The sequence below is a fragment of the Perca fluviatilis genome, chromosome 3, assembly GCF_010015445.1.
Source record: "Perca fluviatilis chromosome 3, GENO_Pfluv_1.0, whole genome shotgun sequence".
Taxonomy (NCBI): domain Eukaryota; kingdom Metazoa; phylum Chordata; class Actinopteri; order Perciformes; family Percidae; genus Perca; species Perca fluviatilis.
In genome coordinates, this window is record NC_053114.1 from 22895566 (window position 1) to 22911937 (window position 16372).

The following is a 16372-nucleotide window of genomic DNA, read 5'->3' on the forward strand; positions in this document are numbered from 1 at the left end:
GCAGAGAAATGTGTTTGTATTATGAGTCGTCACCTGGCTATGTGGTTATTGCTAACAAAATCGAGAGTTTCTTGGAACGTGTTTCTGACTTTCAGTGTAATGAAATATGAGTTTGTTGTTCGGTTTCCTGTCAAAGCCGGACAATACAAATACAAGTCACCTGCTGAACTAGAAAAAGCACACACACATTAGTGCAAAGCATTAATGGATCCCGAGGCCACCAACCCCAACTGATCCATGATCCCACTATACAGACAGTGTCAAGTAACACTTCAGTTTAACACTATTCCCAGACTCAAGCACTTGTATAATTTCTTCAATGGCTCTGGTGATTTTAAAACTGGAGGTGTTGGGTTTAAAACTAGTGGCCATATAGCGGGAAGGGAGATGAAAGGTGGTGTTGAATTGCATTATGGGAAATGTAGGATCCAGCTTTTTTGGGTGATTGACCAATACCAGCGACTATAAATGTCAGGATACCTCAACCTCTGCTGCTTTGATTTTGACCATTGTTTTTTTTTTTTGTCGTCAAATGATTTGAATATATATACTATTTGTTTTACTATCTAACATCAACCACAAGCTGTCACAATATTAACTCCATCTAATAAATCACCAACTCGAGTCACACGGACGCACAGATTCAAAAATGTGACGATTAGCAACAGATGTCTGGTAACTTTAGTCGTGAGTGTGATGACTGGGCCGTTTTGTATGACAGGGGGCCATCCAGCAGCAGTTAGTCACTAAAGGAAGCCGCCAAGCAGGTGTCTCATAGGTCGATCCCCAGATGCCTCCGCCCTCCTCGTCCCCGCGCGCTTTACCTGCTGCTTGGTCGCGCGGCTGTCGAGCGTGCGCACTCACTGCGCAATGGCAACAGAACCATCCGTTACAGCGAACGCTCGTCTTGAAATGGATTACGAGACGAAGATTTTCCCTCACACCGGCGGCTATGGACGCTACAACCGACTCGTGGTTTTATTCAGCTGGTTCCCCAACTTCGCTGCCATGCTGAATCTATTTAGCGACGTTTTTTACACTCTAATGCCGGACTCGTATCACTGCAGAGCCGACCCGCAGCTTCTGCCCTCCGCTTTCCTCCCCAGCAACTTCTCCAGACAGCGATACCTCAACCTCACCATCCCCTGGGTGAACGGCACTGGTCTCAGCCACTGTGAATTGTTCAAGTACCCACCAAATTCCTCGGACTTTTCCGAAAAGGTCTCCAGGGAGAGGGTGTCCTGCACCGTAGGGTGGGAGTATGCCCATGTAGCGGGGCTCCAGAGCAACTTTGTCACTGAGGTAAGAGACTGTTCCGCCTGCAGCTCATCGTTCAGGTCTGCATGGGTGTTTGGCTTAAGTTTGGACCTCTTAAAAGAGTTAGACCCAGGGGTGGTGAAGTGTAGGCTAAAATAACACTAAGTAGCCACAGCATTGCATTCAACAATAACTGCTTTTCTGGATCCAATTCCACTGGACGTTGTTTTGTTTTATCCACATTTGTATCTTTCCCAACATTAGAGTCGGTTAAACTTGTTGCCCAGCCTCATTTTCACTCCTACTACTTCACAGCGCTGTGGAGATAGGTCTGCATTAGGCATATATACTTGACTCTGAGGAAGAGTGTGTGCAAAATGGAAATATAGAGTGGGGTTCGCTCTCAAGATCTCTTTTGACATTTTGTTTGAGATATTTCCAAGCTGAATATAATTCCTCTTTGATTGTCTCTTACATACTTTATACAACCAATGCCTGAACACAGACGATGGGGATGTGATTGTGTTTTGTAATGCAACTACATGTGTAAATAAGCAGCAGACACGTGTTTATCTTCTCCTAGGACTGTTTTCTTGGACTTCAGATATTCAAGGATCCATCCCAGTCTGCAAACAAAGATAACGACTTCTAACAAAAATATGTCTCAATGCGACCTGGTACAAACCCCTCACATCTGTGTCTGTGCAGTATTTTGTAACTCATATTAAAACATCAGAGTATTTGATGTAGTCTCCAAACCACAGAAGTTGGAGCAGAGGCTGACAAGCAGGAGCAAGTCATTATGGGTAATTGCCCTTCAACTTCTCCTCAGACTATAGACTGTGTAACATGGCCTCAAGGAAATAGATTCTAGCAGTGAGGAGACTTTTGCCTTGTTTTCCCTAAATGACAAACTGTGACGCTGGGAAGTGTGAGGCCTCTATGTTCCTTCCTGAGACCCTGAACGCCTCCTCTACCAACAACAGCTTCCTCTGCACATGACGACAGAGGAAAACTTTATTATAGGAAAAATTGAATACAGTACTTATAGTGCTCATCACCTTCCAATTCATGGATTGGACAAAATAAAAGAAACACCATAGTCCTGCACTATCAACTGTTAAAAGCTCAAACTGTTTTTTGTGAGACAGAGGTGTTTGTTGAACTGAATCTCTGAGACAATTGTTTATGGTGTCGATGTTGGTGGGGATCTGCTTGTGGCCACTCCTCTTTGCTAAAGCTCCCTTTCATTAGCTTGGCTTATGTTGTCATGTTTTTTCAGACTTGATACATAACAAAGTTTTTGGCAGTTTTTGAAACCAGTTGCACCAGCAGGTCCGACTATTTGGCCTCCTTGTACGCCTGACGGCTAGATTGGGCTACAAACTGTGAAAACCAGTGTTGAAGAGGGACACTGTATCAAAATCTATTTTTAATTTAAAAACCATATAATGTTTCTATTGTACATATTCATATATACAATGACATGCCTATCACAGGGGAAACACATAGCAAAGCTCAGCATGGTCACAAGTAGAACCTTGTCACCTGAAAAATACTTTGCGGAATATTCTCTGAATAAGCTTATCTCTTACATAGCTGATTTGAAATAAAGGAGATGGAGGAAAAATAGAGATGGTAGAGGTAGGTGGAGAATAATTCTCTTACAGCCAGTGACAGGTACTAAACCAGACGTAGAGCTGCTGGCGCACTCTACTTTGAGCACTACTTTGTTCTAATGTAATAACACTGTCAGCAGACATCTCAGCTCAATTGGGGACAACATGATCTACATTCCTGCTTCCACACAGAAATCTCTCTGTTTGCGTCAAATTACGAGGAATGCATCACGTTGGCCACAATTTGTTTATGTACCTTTTTTATGTCTTTGATTATAAAACTCATATTTTAGAAGGGAAATTGAGTTACCCACAAATTTATGATTTATACACTTCACTCAAAGGCTTTTTGGTCAGTGTGTGTATATATATATATATATATATATATATATATATATATATATATATATATATATATATATATACACATACACATACACATACACACACACACACACACACACACACACACACTATATGTACCCTACTGCCATCCATTTTCTGAAGCATGCTACAAGTTTCCCTTCATTCTGGATAGCAACTGGTTTAAGTCTAAAATGTTACTGTATGCTTTATAAAATGACTGTAATGTGAGGTGTGACTTGGTTGACTATGATTATTATATTCCATTTTTTTTTTTTATTGTCAACACATCCCACAAAAAAGACCAAAACCAACAACGAATTGACATTGCTTATTCCTTCACAGAACTCCATTGTTCAAAAACTATTATAAACGCATAGATGAGTCACACTTGGTGACATATTCCTTCATCGCAATTAACCTGGGCATTGTAGTTTATTTTTACACTCACATACACCGTACTGCTGCCTTAAATCCTCACTAGAGCACCAAATGTGTATTAATCCACAGCTGAAAATGGTACCCAACAAATGCACTATTTACTGCTGTTTGAGTAACGTTTGGTGAAGGCTACAGTGCCCAGCCATTTTAGACAATAACTGAGCCTTTTTTTAAAGAATTGAACTATATATTTGTGACCAGTTTTTAAAGATATATAAGTCTTCAGTGGAAACCAATGGTCTTGGGACTGAGAGCCAGAGACAGGGTAGAGAAGTCAGCTTAATCAATTAATGAATAAAAAAAGAAAACACCGGTATAACCTTTTAATAGGTGAAGAGAAAGCACACACAGTTTTGCTAGTTGGTTGGTTCAATATGCAAAATTACTGATGCCTGCTATCCACATGGAACAGTTTTACTTTATTAAAAAAAAAAAATTACAAAAACAATTAGTCTCTTTTTTTAAAAACTTAATCAAATGCTAGTGCTCTCTATTTTCTTTTTTTTCCACATTGAGTTTTGTTTTGGTCTGAGAATGTGTCAATAAACTCCTTTGTCTTCCTTTGCAGTGGAATCTGGTTTGCAGTGACTACTGGAAAATCCCTTTGCAGCATATCTGCTTCATGACAGGATGGATTCTGGGATACATCCTTCTTGGTACATTGTGCGACTGGTAAGTAAAAATCTTATTTTTAGACGGAAACACGGTGTTCAATATTAAATAAAAAAAAAAAAGACATTACGACATGAATGGACATGTGAATAGATTGTGTAAAAAATATATAAATTAACAAACAATTTGTGAAATAACTGAAAAAAAGATTACTCCTCAACTTATTATTATAAAATGTTATTTCATCATTCATTTTCATAATAACAGGGTTTTATTGTATATAATTTCTTTCTTTATTTTTAGTGAAATTAAATAAAGGTCATTGGGGAAAATAGAAAATTATTTAAAAAAAACAGACTTTTTAAAAGGCGTTTCTAAATAAAAACGACTAATTTTAAAGTAAAGGTGAACCCCTTAAACTCAGCTAGTATGGAAATGGAGGACATTTCATAATGTCTTCAATTATTTCACAAATCATTGTTTCATTTTATATGTTTTACACAATTTATTTTATTATTTATGAAGTTTAAAAAAAAAAGTATTTCCCCTGTGTGTGTTTAGTGAATGAGAGATAATAGTAATTGGACACTAATGTATGTTTTCAGGCTGGGTCGTCGGCGATGTTTCCTCCTCTCCATCAGTCTGTCCAGTCTGTTAGGGGTGGCCGTGTGTTTGTCCAGCAGCGCGGCCGTGTTTCTGCTGCTGCGTCTCTCTCAGGGCGCCATGCTCGCTGGTGTGTTCGTGTCCTCGTACATTGCCAGTGAGTGTCCTGCACACATATTTAACTATTGTACCACTTGTCCTGCGGTTAAGCGTCCTGCAGCCTTATTCAGTAATCGACTTCTCCAGGGGATTGAAAAAAAACAACCTCAGCTTCCTCAAACGCAGCCACTCACTTCTTTGTTTATTTTAGAGAGCACTTTTGGATTCTGGGCTTCGCTCTGAGTAATTTGCTGGCACGGTGTTTATCCAAATGTCATGGCTTTGCTAAATCACATTTGTCTGCTTTCATTTATTACAGGGACTTTAATGTACCTGACCAAAAGAAATTACATATGTAGCAAAACGGACCCAAAGGTGATACAAAAATTAGAAGCTGACGGGTTAATAAGAGGAGAGACACATGAACATTACTGTATATCCAGTTGTTCACAGTTCAAGGCATGCTGCTGTTTGTTTTTATGTTAAAATGTGATTGGGGGAAAAGTCCCTCAACTCCACATGTTCTCAGAGTCTAGGTCTCAATATTAAAGATGACTCATTTAATAAAAGTTACTTTAGATGTTGCTCATATTTAGGGTTCTTCTGAAGCCATAGTGTGTTTGACTTAAAGTTTGCGATAATGTTTTGTCTTGCAGAAAATCTAATATATGTAAATGTTACATACTGTTACATCAATAAAACCATGGCCTTGTTCTGATTCCTAGCATAGAATAGAATGCTGTAGGTTTCTAAGTTTGTGTTCAAGCAGCAACTGCACAATCAGTTTGTTTTAGTGCTTACCTCAATGAAAACAACAGAGAAACATTTAGATTGTGATATAAATATGGAATAAAAATGCCTAACACAAGCCTTTCCACTGAGCTAACAGTTGAACTATCTTATCAGTCAAAGATAAGGGAAAAACCCATTGTGCCCTTACAGAAGCAAAGAAGCCCTTCCTATCTTTGTATTACCATCTTATCTTTATTTCAGGAAACATAAACAACTGAAACTTTTATTTCCAGTGACTGAAAGTCAAGAACAAGAACTGAAAGACATTATGACAGTTTAATGTACAGTATATGATACAAATATTTACTAGTGATGGATAAATAGTTTTACCTTCAGCGGTTTCCAGGTGATAGGAGATGACAAGACTGTAACAGTCTCTCACTGTCACCAATGAGATTAATATTTGCCTCTTACATGTTTGAATTGCTCTCCTAACATGAAATAATGTGCTAACATCATTGCTTAAGCGTGGGTAATTGTATGACAGACTAGCAGAAGGAAATAACTGAAGTGTGTTGTGCTGACTGACAGCAGGCAGCTGGTTGGTTTTTCTTTACTTCTACCTCTGAGCTGTCCTCCTTTAGTGGGTGTAAATCCCTCTGTTCCCCCCTCCCCCTTTCTTCAGCATGACTTTGTCTGATTGTCTATGATTAGATTTCTCTGGCTGGTAGGGATACAATTTGTCTCAAATACAGCGTGTTTTCTTTCTGGAACTGTCTAAAACGTGAAGTGGCACAGGAATGTAATTGCGTTAGCATTTGTAGGAACTGTACACTTTCCTGCTTGGGAGGTGGCGTTACTAGGTAGTAGTCTCGTCTGAAATGCACACATTTTTTTCTTCTGTTTTTGACATACACACATACTCCCACATTCCTGCAAGGTCGGGGCTGGATTGAGTCCAGATTTTGTTTTTATAGGTTAGGCAGATGTTGTGCTGGGCGGGATGAGGGCCTGAGAGAATGTTTCTCAGTGATGTCCTGCCAGGAGAAAACAATAGCAGGACAGAACTGACACACACACACACACACACACACACACACACACACACACACACACACACACACACACACACACACACACACACACACACACAGACACAGAGAGAGAGGAGGTGGAAACAGAATCAGAGGTCTGGGGGGGAAGGAGGTTAAAGTTCAGCAGAAACTCACACAGCTTGACACACTTCCAAACAAGTTAACGTCAGTACCTGAGGTTAAGAGTACTTGCAGCTTTATCTAGCTTGTCGTTCTAGCTTTATGTTCTATCAAATGGTACGCAGAATATTGCTTTGCTTTCTTCTAGCAAACACGATGCAACAAGGTTGTAACAAAAAAAAAGGTAGATTCCATGTTTATTTTTATTTTTGCTTATTTAGATCCCCATTAGCTTAGACTTTAGACTTGATTGGCCCCAAGGGGAAATTCCTTCACACAACACTGCACACATCAGATAACAGTACACACAAGAGCACACAGTGACAATGTACAATGCCAGTACACTCTCGGGCCGGTTCAGCGAGGCCTATTGTTTAAGGCAGCTATGGCTGTGGGGATCAGGCTTTTCCCAGTGCGAGCCCTTCTGAACCTCAGGGCTCTGAGCCCAGAGGACAGAGGGGTAAGGGCTTTTTTACAGTCGCCGCAGCCGACCTGTTGTGCGCCAATGTGACGTCAAAATGACGTAGATCTCGCTGGCGCAAGGATTTAAAGTGCGCGACCAGAGGTCAGATGGCGAATGAAAGGCTTGATCCGACGAAGTAGGTCATCGAATCAAATTGAAACATTGACGTCAATGCTGCTGCCAGTTCTGCCGTTGTTTACCTTTTCTCTTCTTCTTCTAGTGTGTAGAAATAGCAAAGTCGGTAGCCTTTCGTCAGTTGCACCACCTCTGTTCAGGAGAAGACTGCAACTAGTGTCGCGACCACAATGCGCGTGTATAAATAGTTACGCCGCTCCCATGACGTCACACTGGCGCGAGACAGGTCGGCTGCGGCAAGTATACCGCACGTTTAAGGTGGTGATTGAGTGAATGTGTGATGTCCTGTACTATTGACTTTGTAATGCGTGCATAGGCCTTATTGTGCTCATGTAACAGCAATCTTCCTGAGGTCCACATTATGTATTAACAAATACTTTAATGAAAAAAAAACAACATATGACCAATAACATCTGACATCTGTACAAGACTCAACGATATTCACAACAAACACCAAGGTGAAACAACACAATATTTCAAATCCTGTCTAGTACAACAGATAGCTCTACATAATTAAGACATAGTTCTATCACCTCATAGAGCTCTAAAGTAATCCATAAGCAAAACACCTCCTTATTTCAAATAAATCAAGTTGGATAGCTCTATACATCAATTTCACATATTTAGAAGAAGAAAAACCAACAAACAGGAACATGTTTGGCTACTCCATTTCTTGAGTGAATAAATACAATCTTAACATTTTATTTAATCGCGTTTTAGTACTTTCCGTGGTCAAAAGCTGGTAAGGAATTCCATACCACGGTAATTTGCTGTTCTCTGTAGTGAATCAGTTCTACATGTAGGCAGTAAAATCAATAAAAACACATATTACAACAGACCGTAGCCTTATGTATGAATGGGCTCATGTCCTGACTCCTGACAGAAAATGAATTGGATTTGGCCAGATGTATTAGTTCTGCTTCAGCTGTGTGTTCTGATGGTATCTGTCTTTCCTCGCTCTCTGTTCCTGTCGCTCTCTCAGGGTTGGAGCTATGTGACCCTCCCCATCGTCTCATGGTTGCCATGGTCGGCGGCTTCTTCGCCGTGTTCGCAGAGCTGCTGTTGCCGGGCATCGCTGTTCTGTGTCGCAATTGGCCCGTTCTCCAGGCTGTGGCCACTTTGCCTCTGCTCCTGCTGCTTTCCTATTGGTGGTGAGTCGGGTGGCGGTACTTGGGATGTGGAGGTGGACACACCATGTGTATATTTGGTGAAGCATTAAGGGCAGTTTATTATTCTACAGTGCACCCGTCTCTCATTGATATGTTTGACCGGTCTGCAATTTGCACGTGCTCCTGTTTCAAGCCCACACCTTTTAACAGCCACACCTGAATTCACATGTAACCACGTGTTCAAATGAATAACACCACACAAGCCTTTCCACTCAGAGTTAGTTTAGTTATTTATTCAGGAAGTCTCATTGAGACCTAGATTGTTTTAACGAAATGTTGTTGTATATTTAACAAATATACAACATCACAACAAGACAATTCAATCACACAAAGCAGTTATCACACACACACACACACACACACACACACACACACACACACACACACACTAGAATGACGATTTCTAACTTCAGTTTGTTTTACAGCTCATTCCAGTTGTAAGCTGTCTTGCTCAGTTTTGACTTTGTATGAGGAGCGTATGAAGCTAACATAAACTGTGCTCTGGTGTCTGAACTCAACCAAGGATGTTAAATATCTGAGCAACTTAGAAAGCAAGGATTTATAACCGAAACGCAGATATACGGATGCCTTCCAGATGTCGGTGATATCAAATAATAATGTCTTTTATTTATTTCTTTTTTTGTCAAAAATTGTACCGGTTAAAAACACAACTTGTGCTTGTTTTCATCCTTTCATCCATCTGTGTCGATGTTAAAGAGAATGTTTCAGCTCTGCTTCTCGCTGAGATCTTATTGCAGACTTGTTTTCCTCAGCTGTGTGTCCGTGTTTCCTGAGTCCCCTCGCTGGCTGCTGGCCACAGCTCAGATCCCTCAGTTGAAGAGGAGCCTCCAGGAATTCTCCACCAGGAACGGTGTTTGTCTGCGAGATGAAATCTACCCTGGTGAAACCCTGCTGTCAGGTACACACACACACACACACACACACACACACACACACACACACACACACACACACACACACACACAGGCCTTTGTATGCACACACAGACACAAACAGGCAACAAAGTAAGCATCATCTGAGGCCTGTACTACGAAGCAGGATTTGGCGTTAACGAGCTAACTTCAGGTTCAACCCAGGGTTTTCTGTATCATGAAGGTGGATCACTTGTTACCGGGTTCAATGGCCGTGGTAACTTATGCTGAACGCCTAACCTGGTCGGGAGCAGGTTAAGTTGGAGATCAGAGATCAACCGGTGAAAAAGCACCGCCTACTGACCAATCAATACTCGATTGATAACGGCGTCACCATTCTTATAGAAGATCAGGCGGAGCTCAGTGCGCGGCGAGAGGGAGAGAGAGAGGGGGAGAAAGGGGTGCGCACATAAAAGCTAAAACATTTAGAGGCCGACAACCCCGTTAGCATATTCCCTGATGGGTATAGTTATGAAATATATAGATTGTAATGGGAGGGAATTACATATCGGCTTCTTGAGCCGTGTGTTGCCCATCAGTTTGAATTATGTTTTTATACGTTTTATTTGCTCTCACGATGGCTTCCCACTGCCAGGGTTGCAACTGAAATCATAGGCTAAAGCAACGGCAGTTTATGGAAAGCACAAGTGTAATTATGGTCAGATCTTGTGCCTGACTGATGAGGAAGTGATATTGATAAGCGTTGTGATTTACGTATCTACAGCGTCGGTAATTTTTTTGCCAGTTTTCCTCCTGTTTTAGGAAGCAGCAATTGCGTTTAGCCTGCCAAACCATGTCTGTGTTCTTCATATTTATGTAGAATTATATAATTTGCTCTTCTTATATAAAATATGCGGCTCTGGTAGATGTGTGCGATTGGTCATGCTGTGCAAACACCGCCTCTTTTATGTGAACGCGCACGCCGCCGGATTGGGAAACCCTGATGGTTGATTGAACTAGTTGTTAGCCGCCATCGTGACACAGTTTATGCGGGACCGCGGTTGTTAGGTTAGGTGAAGCCGGGTAACTGAAATAAATCCAGGGCATGTTGATCTTGATTCGTAGTACAGGCCTCTGGATATAAAATTACCTTGAGCATGAACAAGATATCTCTTTACATGCATGTTTCTCATGATTTACTGCATAAGAAGAATGCTGAACCTTTCCCAAACTGCCCAATCTGTCATATTGTGGTTTCGACAGACATGAAAGCAGTACCTGTTTTTCTTTTCTTACAATGTCAAAACTCCATCTTGTACTTGACAATGTTGTGTGTCAGAATGAATCCTGGCAACCTAAATATTGATATCCTTGCTTTCATCAGAGTGCTCCTGTTAGTTAAGTGTTCCCACATTAATCCAAATTAGGGCTGAAACTAACAATTATTTTATATTATAAATGATTTTATATTTCTCATGTCAGCTGTTATGTTTTTGTCCAACCGACAGTCCAAAAGCCAAAGCCCTTTAGTTTACAATGTCTTAAAACATTTGTGCAGGGAAAAAAATGACTTAAAGCAACAAATTGATTATTTAAATAGTTGCTGATTGATTTTAGGACAATCAACTAATCAATTAATTCTTTCATCACTAATCTGAATCATTCAAATTTAAGTTTGCTCAACATGTTTTGCCACCACTGCCCTATGCTGTATGTGGAATAGCTTCTAAACTTTACCACATGTCATGTTTTGTAATTTATCAAATCTGTTGAGGAGATTATAAAGTTTCTGCTCGTCTGTTTGACCTGCGGGAATATTAGTAGAAGTATTAGGTGTAGACCTTATACTATCAATTATTTTTCTTCTTTTTGCTCGTCATACAGTGTAGTATAATTTGAATGTGAATGTGTATGACAGTGATAAGGACAGGGGGGAGTAAGTGTCAATTGTTAGAAAATGGACATGTAAGTAGTTTACAGAGTAACTTACCACCAAGCTGCAAAGCAGTGTGTTTCTACCCTCTCTGGAAAGTTTCAAGTTCAGTTCCCAGAACCCATATACTGATTAATCGTAAATATGTTTAATGGCAGCCGTTAGTAGAATGTGTAACAAATAGATGTTAACCCTTCACTTAAACTATGCTGAATTACACTTAGCCCGAAAGCATTTGGCTATGAGGTTGATTTCTTTCCAGTTATTTTTTTAATCCTCTTTTTCCGTTTATAGAGATCGATTCAGCGTGCGGAGAAGACTGTCGGCCGAGGTACTTTTCAGTTCTGGAGCTGCGTCGGACTCGTGTTATCTGGAAGAACTGTCTCATCCTCAGCCACACACTGTGAGTTTTTAATTCTCAGTGTGAAAAAGTTCGCCTGACCTGTCCATGAAATAGACCAGCTTTCCATTTCAAGATAAAAGTGAGATTGTGAGTGTTTGATAGATGTGCATGTTCTAACTCTTTGGTCTCTCCTCCAGGTTCATTGGTACAGGCATTCAGTACTGTTTCACCAGAAACCTGCACAGTTATTCCTCCAACTTTTACTTCAGCTACTTCCTCCGAGTGATAACCGGAGCTTTCGCCTGCATCTTCATCTGCTTGTCTGTCAATCACTTTGGTCGGCGTGGTATGCTTCTACTCTCTGCCATCATCACTGGACTGTCCTCGCTGCTGCTGCTGGCCCTCACTCAGTGTACGTTACATCCCCATCTTTTTTTACTCTCAATAACATTTGTGCCTCAAAATTAATCCTCCGACCATTTGCTGTTGTGGCTATTGGCAATGATAAGATAATTGCAACTTCCTAAAGGGCTCAAAACGCCACACAATAATTCTGTTAAGTTATCATATTTTGGAAATATAATGAAGACTAAGATTTAGTTTTGACAGGTGATGTACATTTTCAAATGTCCAACATGTTTACAGTAAAAAACTAAATTAAAAAACAGTCAATTATTGGTGCCATAAACATCATAACATAATGATTTTAACTTAACTATGAATGTATTTCATGATAAACAGCTGACTACTTTAAAGTTAATGAGGCATCACTGGGACCATTATTCTGTTCCTTGAAGTGGAACCAGTTTCACAATCAACTCAACACATTTCTCAACATATTTTGTAGGAGAAGAACCTTTAGAAAAAGATTTTTTAAATTCACACTCTGAAGACTAACAACTGTAACAAACTGTAACAAATGTAGATTGTTGACTGTTCATGAACTCAGAGTTTTGTGTTATAAAACAACATGGATCAAATGGAAATCATGAAATGGGATGGATCGTTTTTGCAAGAAAACACTGTAGATCAAAGGAAAATTTTCATTTTCTTATTCACGGGGTCAGGACCCAACATGGGACTTCATATGCAAATAATCCCTTTGGAGCTGAAAAAATAAAATTATACCATACTGATATTCACGTGACAACATTTTTGCACAGAAAATTAATTAGTTCTAGTTAAATAGAAAATGATTCTGTTGTCCTTTTTTGTGTCAGATCTGCGTGGAGGCCTGGTGTTGGTCCTCTCTGTCATAGGTCTGCTGTTCTCTCAGGCTCTCGCCATGCTCAGTGTGCTCTTTGCCTGTGAGGTGATGCCGACCTTTTTTTTTTGTGTTTTTTTTTTTTCTAATTAATGAAGGGGGTTTTTTTTTTTTTTTTTTACGTGTTTTTAAAGTTTTTCTTTCTATACAAAAAAAAAAAAAAAAAAAAAAAAATTTAAAAAAAAATCGTGGTTTTGGGGGGGGGTTTTTTTTTAAAAAAAAAAGGGGGGGGGGATATTTTTTTTTTTTTTGGTATCAACAAATCCAATGAAAAGTATTGCCTGTGTAGCTGAAGCGTGATAAAGCTTTTTTTAAACGTGTATTAGTCCGCTGTTCAAAAATAGTCCCTTTTTTTTTTTTTTAAATGAAACTACATATTTGTGACCCATTATAGGAACAGGCTTGGGGTTGAGTGCTACCGACAGGGTAGGGAAGTTGGCAAGTATAGAGTATAGAGAAAGTATAGAGAAATATAGTATAGAGAAGACTGCCATGACAAGATATAAAGTATTGTCTGATCATTCCACCTTGATGCCTCCCCTTGTTGATTTTTTTTTTTCTTCTCCTTTTCCTGCTCCTCTTCCATCTCTCTATCAGAGGTGGTTGCCTTGGCCTGGTGCTGGCAGCGGGTTGTGTTGGCATGGCCGCCTCCTCCCTGATGGAGCTCCAGAATAACGGTGGCTACTTTCTCCACCATGTCATCTTCGCCTCCTTCGCCGTCCTCTCTGTTCTCTGCATAATGCTCCTACCTGAGAGCAAACGCAAGCCGCTCCCAGACTCCCTGAAGGACGGCGAGAGCCAGCGCCGGCCTGCTCTTTTCCTGTCCCGGCCCGACAGGGACAACCTGCCGTTACTGTGCGCCCGGCCACCTTTGTCGGAGTACAACCCTGATAACTATTCCCGCTTGGTCTCTGCCACCAGGAGGATGTTGACTAAAGATAATTTGCCTTATAGGATCGCTGTGCCAACTCCCCCTCTGCTGTCAGACAGTGAAACACAGGGACAAGAGAATGAGACACTGAGAGAGGTCGTATCTTAACTTTGCTAACAGTCCCTTCTTATCCGACTGTTGTACAGACTTGGATTATCCCTCCTTCTTCTTCTTCTAGACATACCTCCACAGAAAGTCTACCATCAACCTTCATTTAATTATTGTCTAAGTCACTTGTTGGTCATAACTCAACTGAAGAACTGATCCTGGCTTGGATGCTGTGCACTTTAGAGCGATAGCTCCAAGTCTGTCCATTTTCAGTGTCTTCTTGTTACATTTTACTTTTTAAGCCATTACTGTGCTGTGGCATTTTCTTAAGTGGATTCAGGTAATGCACTGAAAAACAGTGGCCTACCTAAGCCAAAGTAATTTTTTGTCGTCCAAACCTTTTGCGAGGGCTAGAAAAAGTCCCCCTTTGAACTGTAACATTGCATGTTATACCTGTTCCTGTGTGGTAAATTCCCTTGAAAATGCTCTCACTCGTCATTACTTTGGCCAGTGCCGTTGAGGTCACACTGCTCTTCTGTGTGGAGGCATTCGAACCAAATAGTCAGACGCTGGTTTTACCAGAGAAGCTCGCTCAACCGTGCAACTGCTGTTGATCACGTGAGCAGCAGTCTTTTGTCCATTTATTAGTAAGCCATGCACTTTTCATTAAGTGCGTCCATCTGACTCACCAGCAGTGCCTCGGTGCTGAGAGGATCCCAGGGACACGCACAAGACTAGTTCACACGGACTTTGTGGAGTGGTGTTATGCTTGTAAAGCCAACAAGAGGGCGCTAAATGATGCACGGTTCATTGAGTGAAAGGGTATTTCTCTGGCATTTTAAGCCACTACCAACTACCTTGTTAATCCAAATATTTCACTTAAAAGTGTTTGATGAAATGTTGGAATGTGATCTGTGTCTGTGAATAACCTCATGATAGTTCATTCTGTCTGTGGCTGACGAGTTTGTCTACTCTATAAACCACTTTGTGACAAGCTATTATTTAAAGGTGCTATTTTTACATTACGTTTCTCTTCAAACACCGAAAGTAGCTGATGAATTTGCAAATGTGCTAACCACTGTAGCAGGCAGACAAAAATGTAACCCCCTCCCTGTCTTGTAGTGATTATGAATTGTGTCCTTTTGGGATAATTAGTAAAAAAACAAATGAGATAACAGTGTGGTTTCAAAGTGCCAGAAATCATGTAAAGTGAAACTATTTCTTCCAACACTGTTACTGAAAGGATGTTGAACTCTTCAAATATACTGTGTGTAATAGGAGAGAAAAACACACTGCTGGCCTTCAGGAGATGTCATTGGGTCATACTTTGCTGTATATGCATTGGAAGTCAGTTTATAATTGAGCCTTCTGTGAAAACAAAGATGCTTTTGTATTGATTGAAGCTCAGGTGGTGAGAGAAACTCCTATTTTTTTTATTGAAACGCTTTTCATAGACTGTTTGCCCATCAATGTCCTTGTCAAGTGAAAACCTTAGTAACTAAAGAATATTGCCTTGTTATCTTTGCCATCATGCCATCAAGTCACAGAATTAAATCAAGTGAAATGTTCCTACCTACCTAATGTGTAACGTTAATTAAAAAAAACTTCAACCCTCCTGTTGTCCTCAGGTCAACTTTGACCCATTTTCAAAAAGTGTCTATATCTGAAATGTGGGCTTCTTTCAACCAAATTTTCAAAAGAAATAACGTGGATGGTTTCCTACAACGCTCTTCACAAGTTTTATTCAATTTCATAACATTTGAAAAAAAAATTTAATAAGAGAACGTTGGGAAAAAAAAGTGACAACATTTTTGGGAGAAGCTTCAAAAACGTCAAAAGGTGCAGAAAAAGACATTGGGGGAAAAAGTGACAAAAATGTTGAAAAAAGTGACAAAAACATTGGTGGAAAAGCATCAAAAATGTCGACAAAGACGTCCAAAACGTTGAAAAAAATTTACATATTGACCTAGTTGACTGGAAGACAACACAAAGGTTAAGAAGTCAGAGATGTTTGGCATCTCTTTAGATGTTACCCTCTACCGACCACTAGGCGGAGCTATGGACATGCACTATACTACTTCCTTTAAAAAATGTCAGTATAAGGGTTTAAGGAAACTGAGGCACTCAGGAGGGCCTTCATGGCCGCAATGGCCCAAACTGTTTCAATAATTTAGCCAAGAAGTATATTAAAGGCTTTTTTTTTAACTTTGCCCTCCTGAGTGCCTCAGTTTCCTTTAACCCTTGTACACTTGGATCCCCAAGCTGAAGAACACC

The 16372-nt window shown here is 40.3% G+C and overlaps 1 protein-coding gene across 1 annotated transcript; it reads left to right on the forward strand.

The window, feature by feature from the left end:
* The first annotated feature begins 776 nt into the window (after positions 1-776).
* Positions 777-15713, forward strand: slc22a31 (solute carrier family 22 member 31). Its single transcript, XM_039794973.1, has 9 exons — positions 777-1302; positions 4249-4352; positions 4898-5052; positions 8521-8689; positions 9481-9626; positions 11807-11915; positions 12053-12267; positions 13076-13181; positions 13711-15713. The coding sequence occupies exons 1-9, from the start codon at positions 871-873 to the stop codon at positions 14156-14158; spliced, it is 1884 nt and encodes a 627-aa protein (XP_039650907.1). The 5' UTR covers positions 777-870; the 3' UTR covers positions 14159-15713.
* The last annotated feature ends 659 nt before the right edge of the window (positions 15714-16372 follow it).